Source organism: Tamandua tetradactyla, chromosome 15 (genome assembly GCF_023851605.1).
Source record: "Tamandua tetradactyla isolate mTamTet1 chromosome 15, mTamTet1.pri, whole genome shotgun sequence".
NCBI classification, from domain to species: domain Eukaryota; kingdom Metazoa; phylum Chordata; class Mammalia; order Pilosa; family Myrmecophagidae; genus Tamandua; species Tamandua tetradactyla.
Genome location: NC_135341.1, coordinates 31,590,263 through 31,603,785, shown reverse-complemented (window position 1 = coordinate 31,603,785; position 13,523 = coordinate 31,590,263). Strand labels below are relative to the sequence as shown.

Below are 13,523 nucleotides of genomic sequence, written 5' to 3'. Positions count from 1 at the left end.
GCGGGCGCACCTGGCTCGCTGTGCGCACGTGTGCGCGGGGCTCTCCAGGCGCCGCTGCTGCCCGCGCTCTTCCCGCGAAGGACCCCGAGCTGTCTCTCGGCGACCAGCAGGCGAGGGGGGCACGCCGAAGTTCCGCACCCCAGAGGAGTGAGGGGGTGAGCGGGCCGGCTCCCTCCTCGGGCGGTGGGAGGCAGAGCGCTGAGGGGGCGGCCCCGGGCGTCGGGTTAAGAGAACGGCGGGTAGCTGGCGGTGGCCCCGCGATGTCGCTCGCGCTGCTGAGCCTGGCCGCGTTGTGCTGGGACGCCGCGACCCCAGAGCCGGTAAGCTCCCACCGTCACCCGTGTCCCCAGCCGCTGGTCCTCAGGCCTGGACCCTGTAGGCGCTGGATCCTCCAGCCCACGTTGCCCCGGAGCTTTCGTGGAGGGCGGTCTGGAGGAGGCAGGTCTGCACCCCCCTTGGGCTCTCTCAACGGGTTTCAGACCTTCACGTGCCTGCTGGCCCCAGCGGGAATCAGACAGACCTGAGATCAGATGCTCTTGATTCAGTTATTTTACTCAAGCCTCGATGTCCTCATCTAAAAAAGTAGAAGTAGCACCTAAGTCACCAGGTCTCGTGAGGAAAGACAGCCCGGAAGGCAGTGGCGGGAGCCTGGCACATAGCGCTGCTCGGTATTGTAACGTTTTGAGTCTTGGGGTCTGCTCACCTACTGGGCTTAAAAAACCACCTGTGCATTACCACCTGCCTTTTCTGCCCTGTTGCTTTATAAACCTTAGGTAGGTTTCCTTTCTTCCCCAATTCCCTGAAGGATTGAGAGAATCTTCTGGGTCACTAAAGACCGAAAAACTCATCCTCAAAAAAGCATTAAGAAATCACAGCCCTGGTCTGGTAGCATTATATGTGGCATAAAAGTGTGGTGGTTACTTGTTGATGGTTATGGATAGACAAATCCTATTCAGTACCCCTGAGGTCTTCAGCTACTTTCCTTGCCCTTTGAGTTTGAAGGCCCATTTATTCTTTTCCACCAGAGTATGAACTTGTTCCCTTTGCCTTAGTTGCTATAAGGCAAACAGTTTGAACTCTGTGCACAGAGTTTAGAGCTATTGCTTTGATTCTTGCTAACACTTGTCTTATCAACCCTTTAACAATAACTAGGCACCTAGTTTGGTGGCGATTTGTTTAAAAACTTTTTGATGCTATCCCTTTTAAAAAGGTGTTTGGAAATGTTGACGCAGAGAAGGGTCAGATTCCAGAGCCAGCCAATTTATCATGATGAGTCTTGTTGCTGGAACTTGCTGCTACCTGAAAGTTATACATTTTAGGTTCAGTATTTTTTTTCTAAAACCAAAGTACTAATTATTTTTTCTTATGAAAAATGTAAGCCGTTAACTCCAAAAGGTTTAGTACAGGCCTTTCTTGGATGCTGTATATACGTATTTATTTTGTTGAAAACTCTTTTAAAAAGACACAATTGCATATGATTTTCTGAATAGCTGAGTCTTTCTGTATCAGAAAAGGACTATTTTAAAGAACCTGAGGAAGGCACTATGGACTGCATTTATATAGCTTTCTTCTATTCATTTTAGCACAGCCAGTCTTTAACCTGGGGAAACTCAGCAAATATTCCAGACTGTTCTGAAACTTACAGTTAAATATTAAAGTGATAAGGGATCTTCATGATGGTCCAGAGTCAATCCTGCTTATGGCAAAGAAAGCCAAGGCCTAGAGAAGGGTGGGGACCCACCTTTGGTCTTTAACTGGGGGGGCTTATAGATGAGGTGTACTAACAATAATGTGTATTTCCACAAAACGAGGTCTGGCTGTAACACTTGAGTCTCTGAAGGTATTGTTGGTTCAGAGCTGCGTTTTTCAGTTTTCACGCTGCCCAGGTTCATTCAGCGCTGCTGAAAATGCACATTGTGGGCCCTTCCTCAGAGATTCCTGCTCCGCAGGTCCAGGTCTGGAGTTAGTGGTCCAAGGAGCATTGTATGAGAAATATGGTTGGGGGTTAAAAAAAAAAAATTAGTGGGGCCCTACAATGGGCAGCTTAGTTTAAGCCCAACTGTGAAATGGAATCGCTCATCTTTTCTTTGAAAGTTTGTTGCTTGTTTATGCATTAAGGAAAAAGATCACGGTTTGTCTAATTTGGCAAAGAAGGCTTGTGGTTTGTTGGCATTCAACATAACGCTTGGTTTCTTTCTCACTTGCAGACTATTCAGTGTGGCTCTGAAACTGGTAGGTGCCTTAGCGAACAGGTATTTGGGGCTTTCCACTGAAAGCAGTTAGACTTGTAGGCTGCCTGAATCCAGGCAGCAGGTCATTGGCAGCCAGGCCCAGGGTGAGCCGTTGCTTTGTTAGTGGATGCAGATGAAGCCTCCATCTGCCCAAGGCAAAACTCTCAGGAATAACCGGGTGGTTCAGATGGACTGGCCTTCTGGCCAGTAAGGGGGCAAAGGAAGGTCTGGAATCATGCAAGATGGAAAGACAAGCTACCACACTACAGAGGGAGATCAAATAGTGTGGGAGGGAGGTCACTTACAGTTGAGAAAAGGAAACAAAGATTTTATAGAAGACAGTGTCTTTGAGATGTGATGAATGGGAGAAGAGTGGGCTTCTGCCCAGGAAATGTAGATAGGGGAGGGTGAGCTGGAGAAGAAGTAGCATCAGTAAAGACTAGGCAGTGGGTACTTGGGGACCATGTGAGGCAGTTGGCTGGAATCCAGGGCTGAAGCATGAGGAAGGCAGGACTGAATCTCATAAACATTCAAATACACTAAATACATACACTCACATACCCATATCCACACAAACACATTAAGAATATCTTTTAGGTCAGCAGCTACCCTGGCTGTAAATCAATGAGTACCAAGAAATGGTTAGCCTGCCTTAGCAGAGAAAAGAAAGAGTGGTGTATTGTAAATAGTGGACAGAACAGGGCAGGTCAGTTGGAGGAGATGGCATCAAGCCAGGCCTGGAAGGGGAGTGTCATGGGTCTTGCCTTTTCCTAGGGCCATCTCCAGAATGGATGGTCCAACACGCTCTGACCCCAGGAGACTTGAGGGACCTCCAAGTGCAACTTGTTAAAACCAGCATTGCAACAGAGGACTATTCAATTTTGATGAACATAAGTTGGATACTCCGGGCAGATGGTAAGTTTGCATCAAAGATAAGTCCTAAAGTGCTAAAGCAGAATGAATGCAGACTATGTGACCCATTAATCCTACTCTTTGGCATATACCCAAAAAATTTACACCAAAAGCCACATACCAGAATGTTCATGGTATACCCATGATAGCCCAAAACTGGAAAGCACTCAAATGCCCACCAAAGGTAGAATGGAGACACAAAATGGAATCCTTTACAGCAATGAGAATGCACAATATATAGCTATACACCACAGCATGAACAGATCTCACAAACCTAAGAAGCCAATGCCAAAGAGTTCATGCACATATATCTATATACATACCTGTAGTCATACCTATCACATAATCTATTTACAGAATGTGCAGGCACAACTAATCTAAGCAGTGACAGAGGTCAGAATGGTGGTTCCTCTGGGGAATTGGGGAGTGACTGAGAAGAAGCATGAGGGGTCTCATGGGGTGGTTGGAATACTCTGTTTCTGACTAGAGTTACATGGCCATGAAAATTTTTCAAGTGGTATGTTTATGATCTGCATACTTTTCTGTCTGTTAATAATTTATGGAAATAAAAAAGGGCAATGCTAGAGATGGTTCTTCCAGGCTTAGAAAAAGCAGTTGCTCACGTAGCAGATTACTTTTCCATTTCCCATATGACTTCATGAAAGGCTTGGCATTTTCCCCAAATTATGCACAAGGCAACTTGTGATTCCTTTCGATGAGTCAATCCTGGGATCCTGAAACTCATGTTTGTGGCTTTCATCTGCTAAAATTCAGCCACAGAGAGATGGATTACTCACAGTCTCTTCCCAGTAGGTTCTCTGAGGGATGGGGAAGGCAGACGCGGGGCCAGTGTCAGGGGAACCCCACAAGGAGGCTGTGTTCCATCTGAGGGGCAGGGAGGAGCAGGGGAGGGTCCTGGCAAGACCATTTCAAACAAGATGATACATAAGGTGTTTGGTCCCTTACCTGGCAGTGTGAGCTTTTGTATTTGTTAGCTGTAGTTATAAGGTGTGGTGTGTGAGTTAAGCATTGAAGAAGTAAAACTCTGAGAGGGAGGGAATGGAAAGAAGGGGTATTCCACGGAGAAGGATCAGCATAGATAAAGGTGCAGTCAAAACTGGCATGGCTTAGCGATGACATTCTGGAAGGTTTTTGCAGTTTCTCTCAGACAGGCCTGTTCCTCTCAGGACCTCGAATGGTACAGAGCTAGAGTCACCTTTGCAGGGCCCCTGTAAAATTCAGGCTCAAATGTGACAAGGAAGCAGCTTGGACTTTGGAATTTATATTCATCTGTTATTAATCAGCTTTTATAAGCTTAGGCAAAACTCTGGAGTCTCAATTTCCCTGTCTGTAAACTGATAGAAAATGTGGAAAGGGGAGGGTGAGCTTCCCTACCTCCTTCAACTCAACATCACCGACAAACAACCCAATTAAAAATGGGCAGAGTACTTGAATAGACATTTATCTATTCAAGTATCGAGAAGATATATGAGTGGCAAAAAGCACATGAAAAGATGCTCCACACCATTAGCCATCAGGGAAAGGCAAATCAAAACCACAGTGAGATACTACTTCATACCCACGAGAATGGCTACTATTAGAAAAAAATTACAAGTGTGGGAGAAGATGTGGAGAAATAGGAACATTCATTCATTGCTGGCGGGAATGTAAAATCAGGGCAGCCGCTGTGAAAGACAGTTTGGCAGTTCCTCAGAAAGCTAGTGTAGAGTTACCATATAATCTGGCAATCCCACTTCTAAGTCTGTACCCCAAATAATTGAAAGCAGAGACTTGAACAAATATTTACAGACCACTGTTCTTAGTGGCATTATTCACAATTGCCAAAAGTGTCCATCAACTGATGAATGGATAAAAACATTGTGGTAGATATAAACAATGGAATATTATTCAGCATAAAAAAGGAACAAAGTTCTGATACATGTGACAACATGGATGAATCTTGAAGACATCACATTGAGTGAAATAAGCCAGACACAATAGGACAAATATTGTTTTGATCTCATTGATATAGTAATAATTGGAATAAGCAAACTCATAGAATCAGAATCTAGAATATAGGTTCCCAGGGTTGGGAATAGGGGAGCAGCAAATAGGGATTTAAGGCTAAAAATGAACCAAGTTTCTACTGGGGACAGTGGATAAGTTTTGGTACTAGATGGTGATGATGGTATCACACTATTGTGAACATAATTAGCAGCCCTGAATTATATGTATCTGAATGTGGTTTAAAAAGGGAAATTTTAGCTAGTATATATGTCTCTAGAATAAATTTTTTTAAAAATCCATGGAACTGCACAATACAAGCAGTAAACTTTAGTTAAGCTATGGGCTATTAGTTAATAGTACAATTATAAAAATGTGCTTTCATCAGTTTTAACAAATATATCTTGCCAATGCAAGGGGTTAATAATAATGTGGTATGTGGGGATCCTGTATTTTATTCATAATTGTTCTTTAAACCCACAACTTCTCTTATAAATGTAATAATAATAGTGTCTGCCTTCTAGGGCTGTTTTGAGCTGCAATGAGGCAAGTAAAATGTCTTGCATCAAGTCTGCCACATAGTAAGTGCTAAATAAACCACTTCCCTCTTGCCTGTCTCCACAGCCAGCATCCGCTTGTTGAAAGCCACCAAGATTTGTGTGACGGGCAAAAGCAACTTCCAGTCCTACAGCTGTGTGAGGTGCAATTACACAGATGCCTTCCAGAGTCAGACCAGACCCTCTGGTGGAAAAGTAAGCACTCTCAGGCACTTGACTAGTTGTCATTGAAAGCCAGCCCCTTTGTTGGGGAGCATGGGTGATGTCCTGTACAAACAGGCTGGTGAGCAGCGCAGATGGAGCAGGATGCCTGGGTTCCAGTCCCAGTTTTTGCCACTTCTTTGCTGGGTGCCTTTGGCAAGCCAGCATCTCTGGGCCTCAGTTTACCCATAAGCAAGGTAAAGGGAGTTGGACTTAAATTAAATACTGGTTCTAAAATTTTGCACTTTTCTGATTCTGTGTGTTTCATTTGCAAAATGTGAGGGGTCCATTCCCTAAGTAGACATTGCCTAGAGACATAAGAAGTTTCAACAGAAGGATAAGGAAAGAAATCACACATGAAAAGGGCAACAAGCACAGGTACTGTTTCTGCATTGCACAGTGTTTTGGAAATTCAGGGGTTCCTTGCTTTGCCTTTCAGTGGACATTCTCCTACATAGGCTTTCCTGTAGATCTAAACACCCTCTATCTCATTGGAGCCCATAACATCCCTACTGCAAATATGAATGAAGATGGTCCTTCCATGTCTGTGAATTTCACCTCTCCAGGTAAACTTCCTCACTCTTCTGTTATTCTCTGTCTTGTTGGGACACTTGTTTGGGGTATGTATTTAGGTACCGAGAGCCCAGGAAACCCTGGATAAGGTGTTGGCCTTGCTGAGTCTTGGTTTCCTCATCTGCAATACAGACACAACAGAAACCACACCTCACTCACAGAACAGATGTGAGGATTAAAGCCCATTCTCCATTCCTGCCTGCCAGGCACTATGCTCAAGTACTTGACATGCACCATCTCATTTAAGCATCCCAGCACCCCCAAGGTTAGGATGGCCCATTTTACAGATGAAGAAATTGAGAGGTTAGGTAACTTGTCCTGGGTTACACACATAGTAAGGGTAAAGCTGGCATTCAAACTCGGGTCCTTCTTGATCAGTGCACTTTAGCTACTCATTATGACATTCATGCAAAAAGTTTATTCCAGTCTTGGCTTTCTGGCAGGCTGTGTTGTTAACAAGCTGTTAAGCTTGAGGCTGGACCTGTCAGGATCTACAGACTCCAGTAGGCTCACCCTCTGAGCTGTCCGTGAGAGGCAGCTTGGTGCTGAGTTGAATGTTTTTGTTTTCGTTTTATGTGCTCTCTGTCACAGGATCAGTTCTCTACTATCTCACCTGCAGTGTCACTCATGGCTGCAGTGAGGATGAGACAGGAAAATGCCCTTGACAGCTCCGCAGGGTCTGGCACCAGCAGGCCTCTCCATACCCGATCTAGGCTGGCTCTGCTGCTCCCAACCCCAGTCCCTCTCCTCTCTCAGGCACAGTATCAAAGCCAAATTCATTTTATTCTTTGATTGTGGTCCAGGGTGTTTCGCTAAACAATAAATAAAAGTTTCCAGCTTTCATCATGAGACCCAACTTCATTTTTATTAAAATAAACCTTTTATTTTGACATAATTTTGTATTTACAGAAAAGTTGGAAAGTTGGTAAGAGAGTTCTCATATATTTCTTACTTAGTTCCCATTGAAGTTAACATTCTACATCTGTCAAAACTAAGAACTCACATGGCTATCATTAACTAGTCTCCAGACTTTATTATATTTCACCTGTTTTTCAATTAACGCACTCTTTCCAGCCCAGGATCCAATCCAAAGAACCATAATGCATTTTGTCATTGTGTCTCTTTAGTCTTGTCTGATCCGTAACAGTTGCTCAGTCCCTCCTTGTTTTTCCTGACCTTGACAGTCTTGAGGAGGACTGGCCAGGCATCCTGTACAGTGTCCCCCAGTCTCGCTTTGTCTCATGTTTGTTTCATGCTTATACTGGGGTTATGGGTTTTGGGTAAGAATGCAATGGAGGGGACATGTCTTTATCATCATGTCCTATAAGGGGACATATGTCCACTCGATATCACTGGTGATAAGGTGTTATCTGCCAGTTCTCTCTATGCTAAACTTACCTGGTTTCCGTTTCCCAACTCTACTGTTTGAAAACAAGTCACTAAGTCTACCCCACCCTGGGGTGAGTGGGGGGAGATTGTGAATTAATCACTACCTCCTGGAAGGGGAATATCTGCATCTATTACCAAACCTCATGTTTAAAGGATGGCTGGCTCTCAGTCTCCTGATCCTTTCCTTGGGGATTATAAATACTGTTTTGATAAAGGTTGTATTCAAATTAGACTCTGGGTATCACTTCAGGGACAGATAACCTTCTGTTTAACAGTAAAATATTGGTGTCCTTTTAAAATTTACTATCTTAGCTCACATCTGGAATGTTTTGCTAACTCATTCTAGGTGTGGTAAGCATATATATGTGTGTGTGTGCACTTGTTGGCAAGGTATGGGGCTGGATCAGAGATTCCTTTTTCTGAAATGTAAAAACTTTCATTCAAATTTCTAGGCTGCCTAGACCACATAATGAAATACAAAAAAAAGTGCATCCAGGCAGGTAAGCAAATACAGTGTCTACTTTTGTTCTAAAAAGAAAATCATAGTTTGAGCCAGGACAACTCAGTCCAGCTTATTACTGAGGCCTAGAACAGGGAGGGGAGGGGAGGTCCATCAAAGTCACTGACAGTGAAGGTGGGAGAAGCACCCAGGCACTTGACTCCCTGTCTAGTGCTTCGCTCCCTGAATTAGGCAGCCCTTGTAGGGAAGGATAGACTCTTAGGGAGGTTTATGTAGCAGAACAAATATCACCTAAAACCATACCTCCCCTCTTGGTCAAACTAACATTTTAGCCAAAACTGCATTACATTAATGCTGGTTATAGGCCCTTCCTGACTGGCCAGGACTCTACAAGCCCTTCCACTAACTCAGACACCAGCCCCCAGGGACCCCAGAAACCCTGTTTGGATTAGCAGACATCCAAAATGGGAGTGTTAGCTGGAGTTAATGGCCTAGAAGCATGCGCACAACTGGGTCCTCAGAGGGGTTTGCCTCTCATGTTCTAGACTATTAGGACCCAACCCTTGAATTTTTAAGTTAAGCTCCTCAGGATAATCAGTCTCAAGTGTCCAATTTCCAAGGATTTGTAAAAACCTCTGGGTGATATATTCTTAGGATGCTAATTCATCAGTCCCAATCTTTTAGGCAACTGCATCCCCACCCCACAAGGCATCCCTTTGTACCCTATCAGACAGCTGTACCCTGCATCTGCTTGTTGGCAGACTTGGAGCACTTTGCTTCTTCTCTTGCCCCTCACTGAGAGAGGACAGTAGGAATGTGGAAGACCCTGAGGGCATGAGGAGGTCTGAAGGCCTTGAGTCAATCCTCACCTCAACTCCTGAAGACAGTTCTGAGCTATGGACTGAAATGGGCTCCTAGGTGGAGAGAATAATTCACGCTTTCATATATCATTTTCCAGGAAATAACCCTCATCCTTATTTGCAAGTTACATGAATGAAACAACTGACTCTCACTGACAGAGTTGACCTATGATGGTATCCTCTAAGCTATGTGGCATTTCTTTTTATCATCATGTACAGTAAAGCTGGCAGAACAGTTTGATTACTAAAGCTCATGGAACCTGGAATGTTCTAGTAGTGATTATAGTTCTGATACTGAATTCACTTGCTCTGTAACTTTAGACATGCTTAACCTCTGGTTCCTTCTTCCCAGCCTGGGAAGGAGAAAGCAAAGACCCCAGCCCTTAACTCAAAATGGATGTTGAAAATAGAAGTGAGTAGTAGAACATAATCTTGTGCCTCCAACACCCTCAATCCAGGGAAGCTATTTTTAGCAAAGCAGTGACTGGGGGACCCCCAACTATTCTTGGGAGCAGGTACTTTTGAGATTCTGGGAACAATGATAAGTGTGCTGTGTAATAGCCCCAGTGTACTCTTGGATGTGTGCCTCAGAACTTTTTGTTTGTTCTTATAAAGCCATTTGGGGATTTAAATGAAGTTAGCAACTTCATCCATGAGATTCTCTTGACTCATAGGAAGTTTGTGGGATCCAAACATCACTGCTTGTAAGAAGAATGAAAACACTGTAGAAGTGAATTTTACAACCAGTGCTCTTGGAAACAGATACATGGCTCTCATCCAAAAAGGCATCGTTATTGGGTTTTCTAATGTATTGGAGGTATTTCTGCTTCTTGTTCCCTTAATATTACCCCTACCCTCAGCCTCCAGCTTTCCTTACCTTGTTGAAGAAAAACAGATTCCCTGGGCATTCTCCCTGGGCATTCCCTGAATGCCCAAGGAATTCAGATTTTCCTCATTTAGTTTTGAGAGAACACAGGACTAATTGTACACTGTTCATACATGCTGTGCTACTTTGATTCATTTGAATGATAAAAATAAGTCCCCGTGGGCATCCTTGGAAATGTCATTGTGAATCTAAAACCAAACAACGGTCAAAGTTTCAGAATGTGAAATGAATCCTTATTCACATATAGCCTAATGAATTAAAAGTGTGGCTTCTTGGGCATTGGCAGTCTTTGATCTGCTCACTCATATGGTTCATAATTCTTGATTTTGTCTCACTCATCTGCACCAGAACAAAATAACTCGAACTTCAGTGGTGATTCCAGTGACTGGGGAAAGTGAAGGTGCTGTGGTACAGGTAAAGGGTAATGAGGTTCTTTGGGAAGGGGAGGGACTCTAGAAGACTGCTCCATCATTTATTGCTTTATTAAAATTTTTTGTGGTCATATATTTGCCATCAGATTTCCCATTTTAACTATTAAGTGTACAATTCAGTGGTATCAATTACATTTACCACCATCCATTATCAAAACTTTTTCACCACCCAAAACAGAAATCTATACCCATTAAAGCCACCCAGGCATCTTGGGTATTTCAATTATAGTTCACTGGTTTGGATTTTAGGGCTTTGTTACAGAACTGCGACCAAGTTAAAAATATCCTATTAAAATGCTAGGGCAGGGCGGGCCACAGTGGCTCAGCAGGTAGAGCTCTCGTCTGCCATGCTGGAGACCCAGGTTCGATTCCCAGTGCCTGCCCACGCAAAAAAAGAAAAAAAAAATGCTAGGGCAGGGGGTGGGGTGGGGAGGGAATTGTTGAAACCATAAAAAACGGAAGAGAAATTTCAGTAGAAATACTGTTAGAATCCTTACTCAGGAAGTGTGAATTTTCTGAGCCTCTCATTTCTTCCTTAGTTGACTCCATATTTCCGTACTTGCGGCAATGACTGCATTCGACGCAAAGGAACTGTTGTGCTTTGCCCGCATTCCAGTGTGCCTGTCCCTCTGGATAACAGTAAGTACCAGTCATTTTCAAAGGACGATCAGAGAGGCTCAGGGCACGCACCGCTCACCTTCTCTGATCCTGTTCAGTCTGTGACAGCATAGTCCACGTGGGGAATCCGAGGGAGGGAGAGTCCCTACTGCGTGTGCTGAACTGGGATGCAGGAGAGGATGTTCCTGCTGTCCCACAGAACAATATCATCAGAACAAGAATGAAGGCTTTGTTTATTTACAAAGCAGGATATACACAAGTAAGAAAAAAAAAACCAGTGCAAAGTGGATGTTCAAAGTGCCACAAGGAACTGCCCTAAGGTCAGTGGCGTAGAAGGCTGGGTATGTAAGGGAAGAGGCAGTTCACTGCATCCCCATTTGATTCTCTTACCATCCTCAGTAGCCCAGGCCTAGTGGTTACTGTGACTTGATATGGTCACAGTATTTGTTATTTGGATAAATAAATTAGGAATACTGATATCAAAAGACGTGGCTAACTGATGCTGGAGAACACACGTTCTAGAAAAATGTCTCTGGACTTAGAGATGTTTCAATTAGTTGTTTCACTGCAAATAGACAACTGAAATGTTTCTAGAGCTAACCCAGGGATGGGGTCAAAAGTGGGAAAGTGTTATTCTTAGAACCTCAAACAAACTGAAGCCAACCCAGTGCCTAATAACTCCGACTTGTTTGTGTGCACTTCTGTGAGCTTTCCTGATCTTTGACATTTCTGAGGTTGCAAGTCAGTCCAACAAAACATCCTTTGAAATGCCGACTATGTAGACGATATATGTTTTAAAAATTACATTTTTTTTTACAAAATATTATTAATTTATCAAAGAACAAAACTAAGTACTAACTGGTTACCGCCTTGAAAATGCCTGTGCATGTGTACGGTGTCAAGGTGATTTCAGAGGACTGTTCCTAGTCTCCTGGGTCCCACATCCCTTCGGAGAATCGCAGGAAAGATGGGGACACTACAGAAAACACATTATCCACAGACCTCCTAGAGATCTACTGATCTTTGGTTTTAAAGGGTCTAAAATATGAAGTTAAATATAGAGTGAAAATGTAAGTTTTCAAACTGGAGATGAATTTGTTTCTGTTTTGCTGAGAGTCAGTGTTTTCCCCAGATGGAAGCATGTCTAGAGGCTGGCTGCCTCTGCTCCTCCCGGCTCTGCTGGTGGCCACGTGGGTCCTGGGAATGGGGATCTTGCTGTTGTGGAGGCACGGTAAGGGTTAGAATTCAACTCTTTAAAGAAACCTTAATGAGGAAATAACACATTGAGTTTTTTTAAAAAGGAATTCCTCCAGAAACAGTCACATTTTGGCTTTTCCAGTTAGACTGCATTTATTTAATGCCTTAGAGTGCCCCGAAAAGACTGATGTGATAAAGACTGAATCACATCTGCCAAGGACACCAAGTTCTTGCAGGGATTAGGTCCTCCAGATCTGTGACTAACACTTATTTTATTCTACCATTGAGACACGTAACAAAGAAGTGAAAAGGGCATAAGATTGATAATGACAAGCTGCATTTTACCTGTGATAGGTACTTTATGTTAGTCCCTACTTCTAAAAAATAGTTCTTGTAAGGAATAAGAACATTAGTTTGGATTCATATACACACGAAAGTCCTTGCCAACTCAAAAGCACTGAACATTTGAACACAGAAACTGGAGTACTTATATAGACACACAGCTAGTGGCAGGCCCATTAAAAACCCCTGCTCTTCTTTTCCATGTGTTAAAGAAAATATGAATGCACCCTTTGAGTCATTTGTGACATTGTCAGATACAACATTGATACAGTGTCCTAAGCTAAGAAAGCCATTCAGTAAATGTAAGATTTATATTTAGAGAATGTTTCATATATAGTTTGCTTATACAGTATAGGGCAGAATTTCAGAGATAAGTTGCAGGGGTTGAAATGGGGCACTGTTTAACTTTACAGAACAATAAAGGAACTCTGCCACCTGCAGGTAGAAGATGGTACAACTACCGAGTTGACCCAAATCAAAATGTGATGTGAAGTGCAGAGATCAAAGTATTTCTGTTTATATAAGAGAACTAAAAATGTTAAAGTTACAACAACCCACTAAAACAAGTATCTTAAACCTAAACTTTCTGTGAATTTATTTGAAAATTTATGGCTTCACTGAGAGCTGATTTTGTGAAAGGGAGTTAGAAAACACATCTTAAAACATCTTTAAGGTTTAAAGGTTTAAGCATCAGTGTTTCAAGGTGATGTGTTTAAAAGAGATATCCTCCTCCCTGCTTGGCAGCAACAAGGTCCTTGGTACTCAGCAAATAGTCTCTAGTGAGGGATCCTTTACCAGCAATGGTTTAGACTACAGTGAGAGCCTGCAGAGAAAACAGCCTGTTTGCTGTTCACAGATAACA

The 13,523-nt window shown here is 43.2% G+C and overlaps 1 protein-coding gene across 1 annotated transcript in view; it reads left to right on the top strand.

Annotated features, from left to right (window-relative positions):
* Window positions 1–2: 2 nt before the first annotated feature.
* The window catches only part of IL17RB (interleukin 17 receptor B), a 19,540-nt gene continuing 6,019 nt past the window's right edge, over window positions 3–13,523 (top strand). Inside the window, exons 1-10 of the mRNA XM_077128998.1 lie at window positions 3–320; window positions 2,208–2,232; window positions 3,006–3,146; window positions 5,772–5,899; window positions 6,345–6,471; window positions 8,320–8,367; window positions 9,862–10,004; window positions 10,422–10,487; window positions 11,044–11,143; window positions 12,255–12,353. Coding sequence (XP_076985113.1) covers window positions 261–320; window positions 2,208–2,232; window positions 3,006–3,146; window positions 5,772–5,899; window positions 6,345–6,471; window positions 8,320–8,367; window positions 9,862–10,004; window positions 10,422–10,487; window positions 11,044–11,143; window positions 12,255–12,353 — 937 coding nt within the window. The 5' untranslated portion in view covers window positions 3–260. The remainder of the gene's footprint in view (window positions 321–2,207; window positions 2,233–3,005; window positions 3,147–5,771; window positions 5,900–6,344; window positions 6,472–8,319; window positions 8,368–9,861; window positions 10,005–10,421; window positions 10,488–11,043; window positions 11,144–12,254; window positions 12,354–13,523) is intronic.